This window comes from Zonotrichia leucophrys, chromosome 6 (genome assembly GCF_028769735.1).
Source record: "Zonotrichia leucophrys gambelii isolate GWCS_2022_RI chromosome 6, RI_Zleu_2.0, whole genome shotgun sequence".
Taxonomy (NCBI): domain Eukaryota; kingdom Metazoa; phylum Chordata; class Aves; order Passeriformes; family Passerellidae; genus Zonotrichia; species Zonotrichia leucophrys.
Genome location: NC_088176.1, coordinates 197,787 through 212,694, shown reverse-complemented (window position 1 = coordinate 212,694; position 14,908 = coordinate 197,787). Strand labels below are relative to the sequence as shown.

Below are 14,908 nucleotides of genomic sequence, written 5' to 3'. Positions count from 1 at the left end.
CTGCACACTCGCCGGACGTGTTTGGACAGAGGGTTACGTGTGCTGTAACAGTCACTTAATAACTAGGAAAAAATCATTTATAAAAGTGCATTATTATTTAATATATGGCAGGAAGTAAAGGCTTCTGCAAATAATCCAGTAAAAATATTTGTTTGTTTTACATGTCATGATGAATTCTTCACCTTGAGCATTCCCTAAATCCTTCTAAGCACCTAGCTGGGCTTTGGCTTCAGGTTGAAGCTGTCGCTTTACCTGGGGAAACTTGGGAGACTGGCAGCACAGTACACAATGCTGTCTTGTTCCTGTTATCTGCCACCAGTGTCAGCAGCTCATCTGCATAGCACAGACACTGCGTACACAACTGCAGCAAACAAACACAGCAGAAACTTCTGTGGATGATAATGCACATCCAAATGCTTAGTCCTTTAAACCCCAGGCCTCACTGAGTTTGCAAATATCATCATAGCTAGAACAATCTGAATGTATAAAATTTTGAAAATGTGAATTGGTATGAGAGGACAATGCATCTATTGAACTTCGCCAACCCTTGGGATGCCCATGAGTAATTTATACCATTGTGTTCTGTGGAGCATTGTTCTTTCATTCAGTCCTCCCAGTTTTAACACTTCAGAAGCAGCCTTTGTCCTGACACCTCCCCTTCCCTACTCTGAGCAGTTTACTTGGACCAGTAGGAAAAATGTACAGACATGCATTTCAATTAATAGTTTTAACTGGGGATGGCAACTTGTTTTCCTGTCCCAGATTCACACAGGATGGCTGATAGCTCTAAAATGGAGACACACGGAGCAGGAAAGGGATGGTGACATTTGTTTTCATAGCCATTGTCTATGTATTGTGGCTACCAATCTGTTCTGCTTACTGAAATACAGAATCAGAGCCTGGAAACATTCATGATGATGGAAACATCCATTTATTCTTCAAGTGCATTGAGATTGCTTCAGTTAGACCAGTGAGTGCTGGACCAGCCCAACACTTTTATTATTAGATACATACTGTAAGTTCCCACATAGATATTTCAAAATATTTATCTAAGCATATTGAATTCTCAGGCTTTCAATCAGATGTTAAAACAAGCACAAATTGTCACAGTTATTGGTATTGCAGAATCTTTCCAGCATACTGTCTCACAGAGTTTGGTGTCAAATGAAATAAAGCAGGGAAAGCTGCCCATCACCTGGCATCTTCATGTAAAGATACCCACGTATGGCAGGAGAGCCTGGAGAGAGCTGGGCGAGCCGTGGAGAGGGAGCTAATCAGCAGTGCAGGTGGTTCAGGTAGCTGCTTTTCACACAGATAATTAATGTGTACAAGTAGCTGCTAATTGCACATTTCAGGAATGATTTATGAGGTGACAGAGGGGAAAGGGGGACACGATCTAATTTCTTTGGGAACCTCTGCCATTCATACAATGGTATCAGCACAGCTGTGAGATGGGACATGATTAATGAAGGGCGGCAATCGCCGCCGTGGCGCGGGACAGTGGCGCTCGTCACCAGAGCCAGGGCCAACACCGTGGGCATGAGGAGCTTTTGTCTTCAGCCTGCAGCTCCCCGGGACATGGGGCTGCACCCCGGCCGGGGTCTGGAGCGACATCCTTTGTGTCCGTCAGAACAGCTACGGGTTTAATGGGGACAGCTATCACTGAGCTGGGCGTGGGTTTGTGTTTATGAACAGACACTCTGGATATTTATTCTTTCTGTAGAGCTCGTGGGGAAAACAAATGTGGCTGGGACTAATATTTATACAGGACATGAAATCTGTTAAACACCTGCTTGTGTGCTCTGCCTGGGAGCACCCTTTCCCTGCTGTCTCATATCCCTCTGTCTGCTCTCTGCCGTGCACCATCCAGAGCAGGTGTACAGGAACTCGGCTTTGCTTGGGAGGAGTGATGTGCTCATTGTGATTGTTGTACCTGTTATCTGCACTAAAGATAATACAGACTGATACGATGCATTTCACTGACATTCTCATGGGCTGGTTAGCATATCAGTTTGCTGTTCTTTTTTAATGCTAGTCTAGTTTATCTCTGAAGAGACTACTAAGGAAATTTCAAGAAATATAGCCTTCCTGTGGTGTAAGTGCACTTACAGGGCAGTGCTGTGAAGAGCCAGTGTTACAACTTTCACTGCGGAAAATTAATGCTTTCAACACTTTTCTCAAGGCACTGTTTATGTATCAAAATAGTCCAGACAGTTTTGCACTGTGTTATAAAAACTATTCTACGAAGGCTATACCTCAAGCTATGTGTGATCATAGTTTTCTTTTATTTCCTTTTATATAACATAGTATTTTTAAATTGCTGCAGTTCAACATTAAAGAGTGAAAGCATTTATTTCTATCTTTTATAGCTTTTAGAATTTGACAGAGAGCTGTCAGTCTTTAAAGACAGATTGTATGAACTGGACATCTCATTTCCTCCCAGGTAAGATTCATATATAATCCATTTATTTAACTAGCTGCAACATAATTATTACTTGCACTGTTGGTAAAATGTGAACGTTCCCATATTTATTGCAGAAATTTTAATGATGTCTGTTCCTTTTATGATTGTTTATTCTCCCCACATCCCCTCCATCACTAATAAACCACATGCCAGTAGTGCTCCATAGCTCATCATGTGGGTTCCGCTGATCCTGTCTTTTATAGCTGCTCTTAAAACAGACCTGGCAGGAATGTGTGCTCAGAGATGTGGAAGGACTTCTAAGCACTGGGCCCAGACCACCTGTTAAATCAGTTATTGCAACCATAAAGACAGTCTTTGCCTCAAGCTGTTTGATGACTGCAGTCAGCTGGGGGTGCAGAGCCTACTGCCCTCACTCAGGGAAATCCAAGAGGGGTATCAGGAATGAGGGCAGGAACTTAGATTCTGCTTTTTCAGTTTCACTAAACAGCATATAACTACTTAAGACTGTTAGAATAAATTGGCTGGTTTAGTACACATGCATGATTTTAGTCAGAGTGTCCCTGAGGTGTTTTAGCCATGAATGGACAGCTATTGCTATCATACAAAACCAAGCATTTTGCAAATGGCAGTTCTATTTGGGAGAAATCTGTGGAAAATTTGGTGCCATTCTATACATGTATGGTCCCTTTCCAAGAGTGAGGAAGTCAAAGCTCACAGTTGCTTTCAAGGGAAAGAAATACTGCATTCACAAAGAAAAAGTTCAAAAAATAGTAGAAAAAAGGCAGATAAAACTATGCTTTTTATATACTTTCCTGTTAATAGATTTAATATGTTTGAATACTACTATTTTATGCTTCGTGGACAGATAGGAAAGTATGATGTTTTGGCATACACTAAAAAAATTTGGGGAGCTTGCCTTTTGTGATCATAATCTCATTGCTTCTTAGCAGCCAGCTGCGATACTGATTTGTATTGATCCCCTGGGACACTGGAAGTGTGCACGGAGTTACCACCACTCTAAATTGTCCTTATTGATTGAGTGTGATAGCAGACCAGCAGGGTGTGTACGTCCCTGAGCGTGTCTCACTCGTCATGTCTCTAGTCAGGGTAGGTGAAGGTGAGGGGAGGTGGTACAATTTTTGTACCATACATACTCTTCTTCTTTATTTCTCCAACACGAGTGCTTTCAGCCGGAGCAAGGCTTACCAAAAATACATTGTTCCATGAATAGTTTTCAGCTTCTTCAGACTCCGTAAGAGCTTTTCAGTGTCATGCTCCCCTCAAGCAGAGATCAGAAATTAGGTGTAAATAGTCTCTGTGTGTTTTAGTTCTGCTCAGTTTCCTTCTCAACAACTAGGTAATAGTAATAATAATAATAAATGGTAAAAAAAAAAATTATATACTGAGAGATGGCATGTATATATAAAGAGCAAACTGGCTTTTTATTAGGATGTTTTTTCACCCATCCCTCCTTGCTTTCAGTGTATTAAGGCATGGACATTCTATTGCCCATCCTGTGGTCCTTGCATGGCCACAGGCCCAGTAATGTATCTTTAACAGAAATATTTTTAATCATACATAATTTTTGGTGTGTATAAATAATTACTTATATAATACTTCTATGAGATTTATAGTTACAAATTGAATTTGTATCTGTAAATGGAATGGTATTTAAGGCAGCACAGCAAATTAATGTTTCTGCACATACAAAGGTGTTTCCTCGGAGTCTTGACAGACTCTGTGTTACTGCACATTAGCTTCAGGACTTTTTAGTTAACTCTGAATGTGGGAAGGATTGGAGAGCCACTTCTGAGCTCTCCTACAGCCACATCTAAACCTAGCATTTCTGCAGGCATACTTAAGGAACTCAAAACTAATCTGTTGTTCTTCCCCAGTGCAGTACTGTAATTTAAGACGAAATGTCTGCTTGATCTGCTGTGAATTCTTCTTCCTGATGTGGGTGACCATCATGATGCAGTACAGAGGGAGGTTCTCAGGTAGTCATCCCTTAGAACCATCTAGGACAAAGCCTTGACTGAGCTCGAGGGTTCCTCCAACCCAAACCATTCCTTCATTTTGTGATTTTATAGCACTGACAGCATCTGCAGGCCTGTCAGTTATCTCCTCTCTGTTCAGCATCCCTAAAGCATTTTCCAAACTCATCTTCAATTCTGAGTTCCTTTCAATTCTTGAATGTATGTGCATAACGCATGCCAGCTCACCACCCTGTATGCCTGTGCCCAGAGGAGCATGCCAGGGATGCAGTGAATGAACTTGCAGGGGAAAGAGGCTCATCCTGCCTGTTCTGGACCCAGATCTGCTGGTGCTGTGTCCACAGGGCCTCCCACACGTTCTGTCCAGGTCCCTGGAGCCTGCAGGGCAGGGGCAGGAGGACAGCCGGGGCCGGGCGCTCCTGGGGCCCTGTCAGAGCCCACCCTTCCCTCGCAAACCCTTCCTCTGTCCTGCTGAGACCTGCCACAGGTGAGGCAGCCACAGTTCAACAAGAGACCACGTGGCAGCTCTGCTATGTTGGACAACCTGTACAAAATCATTCCAACAGAATATTCCTCAGACACTGTTCACCCACTCCTGTATTTTGCAGTCTTTTATTTTATACAGTGAATGTTCATGTTTTCATCTTATTATCCTCTGTGATCTAGTGTAGCATATAGCAGCCCAAGCCACTGGAGACTAAATGCAAGTTAGAATTTTAAACTCTGTAAGCTTTGTCACTCACAGGCTGAAGAGTCTGGCCACGAGCAAACAGCCCAGTGCGAGGCTGCAAAGGGCTTCGTGGTAGTCAGCAATCACTGCAAAAGGCAGGAGGTGTGAAAAAAAGAAGCAAAAACATTGTAGTGTGTCAATATACAGGTGGGCAATTGTTACCTTTATCACTGCTCTCCATTAATTATTATAATTATTCTTGTAGCTGTTGTATAACAAAGATAGGAGCTGACTTTAGCAAGAGTTCACACCCACATACAAGGTTTGCTCTCAGATAAGGCTGCATGCACAGCAATCTCATGTGTTAATCATTCTCTTAAAGTGACCTATTCTTGTTTGTTGTTGAATTAGGCTGTCATGTAATTTACCGGTTGGACATATGTTTGTGTCTTAGATACCCTCTGTGTGATATTTGTCTCAAGCAGACCCTCTGCACTGGCAGTGTCTTGGCTTTTGACGCCTCTGAGCAGGAGACAGGTCGAATCTCATTTACTCTAGGCAGAGTTCCTCCTTTGGAATGCTCTCTAACACTGGCTCATTGTTCTGCAAAAATCTTATTTAGTCCATAAAATATCTTTTCTCTACCTTGTATTTTGTCCCATCACCCCTCTCTGTTCTAGGAGGTTGCCCAACGACACGTGTATTTTTGTGCTCTGATTTACACTGAGCCAGCCAGCTCTGCATGAAGCAATGCCCAGAGTGCTCCCTTGTTCCTTCCCTTCTGCAGAGACTGTGAAGAGCAGAACCTCTGGGTGCCAGTGCACAGAGCCCCAGTGTCACCCTTGGGTATGAAATGGAAGGCCAAGATGATGGTTTAGGTGTCAGCAGGCTGCTCTTCCTTTGCAGTGTTCTCTCTGCCTCTCTGCATGTTCTCAGATCATGCAGACTGCCTGCTGATAGGGCAGGACAGCACTCCTGAAGCAAATGGGATTCTCATTTCCTAGAACGCCTGCTCAGTAGTGCTGCTGGTCCTGTTGTCTCACAAAAGGGGAGTTAGGCACACAGATGAAAAAGCCCTAGGTTGTTTTTGTGCTTGCATCATCAGTTACTTTTATAACACTTTTTTTTTTTTTTTTCTAACTAAGAAGTATTTTCTACTGAACAGAAATACTTCAGACTCACTCATGCACTGTAAAACTCCTTCCAGGTATTAGTGACGTATCTGAAATCATCCATGGATCTCTCAGCCCCCCAAGAAACAAATTCCCACCTGACATGATGCAGTTGTCTGGGTGCTTCCAGCACCTAAGGCTGAAGCACAATTTCCCAGCTGGAAACAGAGAGACAGCTGTCATTTCCTCCAAAACAATATGAATTTAATTATTACAATGATTTTCCAGACAGATCTTGCCTCCATGGTTCCACTCACATTAAACCAGTGCCACTCTCACCAATTCTCAATTTTCAAATTGAAACAGAGTGTTTCTTTAATTTGTGAGGAACCAGACAGCATTACCCAAGGTCTGGTTTAAGGAATTGTGGCAAAGGGGAAAAGAAAGGACCACAAATGAATTTAAAAAGTTTCAAAGAATTACTCTACGCCATGTGTAAGGTAAGGACTACAGACCACACTGCCAGCAGAAAATAAATAAAGTATTCTAAAGAGCTTATGGTCCTTGCTGCCAGCCAGGCTGTCCCGTCTGAATGTAGTGCTGAAAAGCCCAGTAGTTTGGAGCTTGAATCCTGACCCATTTCTTCCCTCAGGTTCCCAGGGAGGCACATTCCCAGAAAAGACATCGAGCTCAATCACAGTCATAGATAGTAACATCAGGCTGTTCTGGTACAACAAGTCAGCACTGGGTCCTTCCCAACAAGCCAGCATTATTCATAATTCCATTTATCCGCTTGTAATAGTAGCAGTATTGCATACATTGCGTGAGGTACAGCATTACTGTTATTAAAGCAATAGAGTTCATCACTCAGTGTTCACTTGCTGAGGCACTGGCATTGCCAAATAATCAGATTTTGCCAGCTGGGCCTCCCCAGGGCTCTGGGGGGCACAGTGTGCCCCTTGCCATCAGCCGTGTGCCAGCCTCTGGTCCTGGGCAGGTCCTGGCACGGAGCGAGTGCCAGCACGTGTCCTCCTGTCACCAGGGTCAGGCCACAGGGTGGTTATGGACACCACAGTGCTGGGTGGCTGTTCTTCACAGAAAGTGAAGGGTTGCATTGTGCTTTCTGGAAAAAAAATGGGCTCTGGGTTTATTTATATTTTACATTGAAAAAGGTCCTGCAATGCTGGTGATACAGGAATGCTCACTCTGAGGCATATTACAGACCAGTATTTTCTAAAGAAGACTGTTAAGCCAAAAAGCAATATGCCCAGCATAAATCTATTAAAAAGGTTCTGATAAAAATACCATGTCACTAACCCCCCTGTTTTGTGTTGTGCCCAGACTCAGGGCTCAAGTCCTGTTTACCCATCCCGCCCTTTGCTGCTGGTTTGCCCGGGTGACCCCCTGTCCCATTGTCACCTTTGACTCCAATTGTTGGTGCTATCACCATGGTGTTAGTGCAGCCTGTGCAAGTAGCAGCTGTTTAACACAGTGCTCCATAACTGCTGTGTTTGCAGGGCTCTGTTTGCCCTCCTGATTTGGCTGGAGTGAGACACGTACCGTGGCCAGTTGGCTCGCAGAGCATCACCAAGGCTTGTTAGTGTTTTGGTACCTGTGAAGCAGATAATCTAATTCAAACACCAGAGTGTCTTACTGCTTAGCTTAGATCTGCTGCCTAAGATGTGCATATGAAGATAAATTACATGGGGTAATTTGTTAGGAAGAGATCTAGGGAACCCAACTCCAACTCTCCCTTTCAGGTTCAGGGAAATAAAAAGTGTTAATTCAATTTTGAGGAAGAAGCTAACACTCTGGTAGCTGACAAAAGTTAGATGTCACCCTTTGATTGGTTGAATGGCATTTTGTTGAAATCACACTTACGTACCAGCTCACACTAGTGCTGACTGTAAATTAAAAATATCAACATATTTTTATTTATATATTTGGCCTTAAAACTTTCAGAACACCCAAAGGTTGTATTGGCAGTCCACGTTCACCATCCTTTCTTCAGGGAAAAGCATCTTAGACAATCTGAGAGCATATCAGAGCTGAAGGTAAATTGATCCAACATTTTCTCAGAAAATATGAAAATAGTAAATAATTTCCTGATGAAGAGTGAGATTTTTCCCCTTTTGAAGTTAAAAGTGAGGAATGGTTTAGTAAATGTGAGGACTCATACCTAAGTTCAAAAATATAATGAGCCAAATCAAAATTGTCTCAGCTCTTCCCAGAAAGAGCTCAGTTTTCATTGATGCTTTATAGTTTCATCCCATCTCAAATACTTTGTATTATAAAAAAATTGGTGATATAAAATGTGGGGACAATTGACAGATGAGTGAGCACAAGGAGTTTTTGAACAGGAGGCATTTCCACTCCCTGTAATGTGATAAAGTTTGCTAAATGATCTGCATTTGAACCTAGATATAGGCTACAGTTGTTCAGAATGACCTTTACTGGAATAAAAAATATGAAATAGCTGAATTTTCCCCACTGTTGCCTGGTGAGTGCTGCCACACTTCCCAGAGCAGCACTGGCAGCGTGGTCTGTAGAAGGCAGGGTCCCAGAGCAGCACCAGGTGTCCCAACACAGGGTGTCCCAACACAGGGTGTCCCCAGCACAGGGTGTCCCAGCACAGGGTGTCCCCAGCACAGGGTGTCCCAGCACAGGGTGTCCCAGCACAGGGTGTCCCCAGCACAGGGTGTCCCAGCACAGGGTGTCCCAGGGTGTCCCAGCACAGGGTGGTGTCCCAGTGATGGTTCCCAGCACAGGGTGTTCAGCCCCCCCCAGGGGTGTCCCAGCACAGGGTGTCCCAGCACAGGGTGTCCCAGCACAGGGTGTCCCAGGGTGTCCCAGCACAGGGTGTCCCAGCACAGGGTGTCCCAGCACAGGGTGTCCCCAGCACAGGGTGTCCCCAGCTCTGGATGTCCCAGGGTGTCCCAGCACAGGGTGTCCCAGCACAGGGTGTCCCAGGATGTCCCAGCACAGGGTGTCCCAGCACAGGGTGTCCCAGCACAGGGTGTCCCAGGATGTCCCAGCACAGGGTGTCCCAGCACAGGGTGTCCCAGGGTGTCCCAGCACAGGGTGTCCCAGCACATCCCACGGTGGCACCGCACGAGCAGAGGACACTGCCTGTGGCAGCTACAGGTAGGAGCCCTCCAGAGGGAATGAATTGTTTCCTGTTAGAAAGTACATTTCACCCATCTCACTAACAGATTTTATCCATGCTTGCACACGAGAAGAGTTCATTAGGAGCGTTTTTCCTAGCTGGAAATGCCAGTTAAAGAGACATTTATATACACAGCATTGTTGGCTTGTGTTTTCAGTTAAGGCACTGCTGACAGGATGGTTTATGGTGTCGGACAACTTTTCACCCTGCAGTAAGCATTTTTGTAAAGGTGTCTAATCATCTCTGACAATACCTGTCAACAGTAGTAGTGCTCTGATATTACTGACCCTCTTAATGGTTTATTTTCCCCAAACAATTGCCAAGTAGTTCTCATCCTTATTGACTGTGACAACAGTAGTTCATTGGACAGCCTGCTCTTTATTAACAGAGTAAGTTAGCAATTCATCAAAGTGTTTGGTTAAATTTCAACAGTATTGAACATTATATTAATGATGTTGCTGGAAGTTTTATTCAGAAAACCCACCTGACAGTAATCCTGATTAAATGAGTGCAACTGAAGCAGAAGTTTGTGTAATAGGATGGAAAAGCAGCTAGAAGCTGCATCTTCAGAAGGAGTAAGTCCTAAACAAGTGGAAATAAATTGTGCAAGCTTTTCACGTGGATGCTCCAGAACTACCTGTCTGCATGTCCAGGGCCATGCAGAGTCAAAGTGTATCTTGTATAATTCTGCTGGCTGGAATACACAGAGAATAACAGTCTCTTTTTGCTATTTATTACCCTGCTAACATGAGTGTCTAAGGTCCTAAATTCCTAGAACTTTGCCACTGTTTTAAATAGGGCATCAAATTTGTTCCACAGGGAATTCCCCATTTCCCCATTGTATTTTTAAATAGACGTGATATAGTGTGTGTAAAAAAGAGGCTGGAGATGTCAGCAAAACAAATCTAACTTACTGCCCTTGATCACAGACAGTCTTATTCCTAATGTCTTTTAGAAGGTGGGTATTACAAGAATAGTTCTGCTTTTTTGCATGTACACAACCATAAATTTACAATAATTTTTACGAGATTATTTATGCCTAAAGGCAAAGAAGCAATCAAGAAGTGGGGTTGAGAGGAAGGAAAAGAGAAGGGAAACCATGAAGCCAGCTTAGAAAGAGCAAAAAGTGAACGGTCAAGTGGAAGCGTGGATTGGCATACTCGTGTCTCCCGTTGGCCACTGCAGCAAGTGGAAGTATTTTCCAGTTTCCTGAGTGCCACCACGGGATGGTATTTTCCAGTGTCCTGAGTGCCACCTGGGATGGGCCGGTGCTCTCAGGCAGTGGCTGTGGGATGGTTGGTGCTCAGGCAGTGGCTGTGGGATGGGTTGGTGCTCTCAGGCAGTGGCTGTGGGATGGTTGGTGCTCAGGCAGTGGCACTGGGATGTATCACTGCTCTCAGGCTCTGACTGTGGGGAGCAGGCCGCCAGCACGGCCGGTGCCTCTCGGCGCGGTTCCCCCATCCCGCGGTGCCTCTCGGCGCGGTTCCCCCATCCCGCGGTTCCCCCATCCCGCGGTTCCCCCCATCCCGCGGTGCCTCTCGGCTCGGTTCCCCCATCCCGCGGTTCCCCCATCCCGCGGGGCCTCTCGGCACGGTTCCCCCATCCCGCGGTTCCCCCATCCCGCGGTGCCTCTCGGCGCGGTTCCCCCATCCCGCGGTTCCCCCATGCCGCGGTTCCCCCATCCCGCGGTTCCCCCATCCCGCGGTGCCTCTCGGCGCGGTTCCCCCATCCCGCGGTTCCCCCATCCCGCGGAGCTTCGACGCGCCCCATCCGCGGTGCCCGCTGTGCACACAATGCCCAGCATGGGCCCCAGCGGCTCGTGTGCAACAAGTGCGCTCACAGCGCTTCGAGCTTGGTTTTTCCTAAGCTTCGATTCTGCGACATCTGTCTGTTTTGGCTGCATCAGAGCCGTCATCCTTCCTAAAATGCCTGTGCATCTGTGGGCTTCTCCTTCCATTGCTGCTCTTGACTGGGTTTAAATCTGATCAGCTGGGGAGAAGACATCCAAAGGAAGTAACATTATGTAAGACACCAGAGTATCCTTGGGGACAGGACTCTTAAAAACACACCAAACAAGCAAAAGCTTCGGAGTTCACATGCAGATGATTCTGGAAGCAGTCACACAATTTTCATGCCGCTGTTCACTTAGCTATGGAGCAGGATGATGGTGGCAATTTCTGAGGCGTATGGTATTTGAAAAGTTTTGTTCTGGAATAGTATACATTCAGCAGCATGTTTAACAAAGTCTTCTTCAGTGACAGTTATATTCCAGAAACCTCTAACAGAACTTTTATTTGCTAAAATCTATTTTAGATCAATGGCATATAATAAACTAAAATAGCCCTACAACCCCAGAAGTCGCCAAAAAAAAGGATCCCTCATGGGAATTTTGAGTCATATTTAGCTATAGCCACTATTTGAGCCTATCTACAAAAGAATTTTGCTTATTCCAAAGTGTTTGTGACCCCTCTAGAGCATGAAGAAGTGCTAATAGTTCTCCCAGTTTTGGGGGCATCTTAGGATATTTTATTATGTTAGTGTCAGTATTTCACTGAGATTAGGACTTCCACAGGGCAGAGTGGATGCAGGGAGGGAGCTTTATTCATTGGAGTGCAGTGAGACACAACATTCCATGCTTCTTGCTTCCTTTGAAGGATTCTTTCTTTTAAAAATAAGAGTGTGCCTGTCTTTATTATATTAAACTATTACCTACAGGCCATTTTGTCTGGACAATTTTGCAGCATTTATTTTCATCTCTGTCCCAGCCATTAGAAATCTGATTTGTCAAAGATACTTGTAAACCACAGTAACTTTTTGACTGCATGATCAGTGCTAAGGACCTTGAAAAATTGGCAGAAGTTTTCACCCTGTGAAAACATTAAGATACATAAAGCAAATTGATAAATACCATTTAATAGAATATAGGCTCTAGGATTTAATGCTTTAACACATAGCAGTAACAGATCATTCCAGGTATGGGACATCATATTTCAAAAGCCATACAGTTAATGCTGTAAAAGGAAGGATTATATGAAATGTGATTGATTCTTATACCTTTATGTCATAAAAAGTAGCTTCAGTTATGTGGGGTTCTGGAATCAGTAAAGTAAGAGGTTACGAGAAAAAGTCAACCCTTAAGTTGCAGACAAAGAGCTTCTACTACCAATATAGTATTACATCATCAAAATATTTCACAGACACTCAGAAATAAGCTGTACTTCTGTATGTCAGTGAAGCAGCAAATTGAATTCTCATAATATGTTTTGAAAATGAGTCTTGTTAGGTTTGATGAGGTGGAAAACGTACTGAGATCACTGGTTTGTTCCAATACATTCAGTACGCTTTTCTTGGATGTTTGCCATGGCTAATCTTTTTAATGGCAGTGTAGCTTGTAAACCCATTTGGTAGAGAGCTGTATGTCTCCGTTTGAGTATCACACCAAACAGGGTGGTAAATAAGTTTCTCTTCAAGCATGCAAACCTTTTTTTTACAATACTAGAAATTTTATTTTAAGACACTGAAAAACCTCAGTATTTCCTGTATAAATTCAGTGAGGAGCAGAATAAAATGCAAATGTCATTTCAAGTACTCTCACACATACATATGTAGATGTTTGGGGGTTTTAAGAGTTTTATCAAGGGCAGACTTCAGTTAATTCAGGCCCAGTATTCAAGAAGTTGAGCCTGTCACAAACCCTCTGCATTTCTCCAAAACCCCTTCTTAGCTACTCCCACATGCCATTTTGGAAATGGTCTAAGAAAACTGGGCCTTACAGTGTGGTGAGCCATCATCAAATGCAAAGTTCTGTCTTAGTAAACTGATGAGAAGATTTGGATGAGACATGAAAAATTCTGGCCTCAGCTTATTGAGGTTGAGCCAGAGGTTGCCCTTCAGGTGCTTCAGATGATGGCAGCCCATGGGCTCACGCTGGTGTGTTACCTTTAGTTATATTCTGTAGATTAAAATAAATACTTTCTGTTGCCCTTTAAAGCTAAGTTAGGATGCACTGGTGATGTCATAGCATTTTTATGATGGCCCCAGAGTGTAACTACCATTTAATCTGCTTCTATTCAAGATGTTTTTACAAAATAATATGCTTTTCCTTAACACAGTTTCATAGGTATGGGATCTTATGTAGTCAGCATCACTTTCTTTAAACCACATTCCTGATTCCTTGGTTCAGAAGAAATCTCCTGCAAACCCTGCTATCTTGTCCTGTCTTCCTTTCTGTCACCCTTAAAGAATCCATACAGGAGAGGTTTGTGTACTGCTGCAGTGGTCCCAGCACTCTGAACTCTGTTTTCTGTTAAATTATTCATGGATAATTATATATATATATTATATATATATAATTATTTCTGTTAAATTATTATAACTCCCCTTGAGAGAATCCTGTGAAGAAATCACATAAGATGAACTTTTTTCCCCTAGGTTTCATTTTTCAACTTCACGTACATTTTCTGTAGTCTCTTGTCTAATTTCAAGTTGTTGTTGAACTGATTTTTTGTACTTCACACAGATAAACAGTTTGCTGTCTTTAAACACTCTCACAAAAGCACAAGGTAGGAGGTGAGAGTTTTTAAACTGTGTATGTCTTAACTTCTTAAACATGCAGTAGAGTTGTAGATCTGAGAAGAGATGTAGAAAAAGAGCACATGAAAAGGAAAGAGGGAGGAGAAAAAAAAAAGTGTCTGGAAGAGCTGCTTTTTAACAATGACATTTTGTAAGTAATATGGCCCTTTGAGCCAGAGGTTTCAGACTGCTCTGCCAAGAGTCACTGATGGCTGTGGATGGGGTTTGTTTGCAGTTATCCCTACAGCGAGGACTCTAGCCAGGGAAGGCAGTACATGAACACGAGATGTCCAGCCTGGTGCGACAGAATCCTGATGTCCCACTCGGCCAAGGAGCTCATTCTGAAGGTAAGTACAGACCTGCAGCCCCCTGATGCCTCCGCACTGCATTATCTGCACCAAAGGCAGGTATGGCTGGAAGACTCTGCCCTTGAGTTTGCCAAACTGGAGACAGCACACCATGGTAGTAAATGGAGGGGTCTGCCTCCAGTGATTTGCCCCCAAGAAGGGGGATTTGTCCCCATAAACCTGCTGACAGTGACTAAAAGATGAGCTTTCACAAGCACTTCTTTTGGTATCTGAGCTGCCAATGATGACTGACTTTCTGTCCTGTGCCTCTTCTGTGCAAGGATGCACAGCCCTGGGAGACTGACTGCTTGCTTTAAAGAGAGTAACAGAAAATAAAAAAGGCCCTATAAAAACCCTATGAAAAGTCTCCGTCAGTCCCCCAGCCCAGTCCACCCTACAGTGATGTAAGCAGCAGCATTGCCCCTACCAAGGATTCAGCAGGGATGCAAACAGGAGCAGGTACAAGGAGTCACACAATTGAGAGAAAAGCCTGCACAGCAACAGACACAGGCAGCTGACTTACCAGAGTGGTAGATTTCCTAAGGTACTCCCAAGAACATGACAAATGCTACGTAGGCCAAATCTATTCAGGCTGTCCCCTCAGTGAGGATGGTCTCCAGCA

The 14,908-nt window shown here is 44.0% G+C and overlaps 1 protein-coding gene across 2 annotated transcripts in view; it reads left to right on the top strand.

The window, feature by feature from the left end:
• Window positions 1-14,908, top strand: part of INPP5A (inositol polyphosphate-5-phosphatase A) — a 178,345-nt gene that overhangs the window by 156,844 nt on the left and 6,593 nt on the right. For both annotated transcript variants that reach the window (XM_064716801.1, XM_064716800.1), the window contains exons 12-13: window positions 2,370-2,443; window positions 14,175-14,286. In XM_064716801.1, coding sequence (XP_064572871.1) covers window positions 2,370-2,443; window positions 14,175-14,286 — 186 coding nt within the window. The remainder of the gene's footprint in view (window positions 1-2,369; window positions 2,444-14,174; window positions 14,287-14,908) is intronic.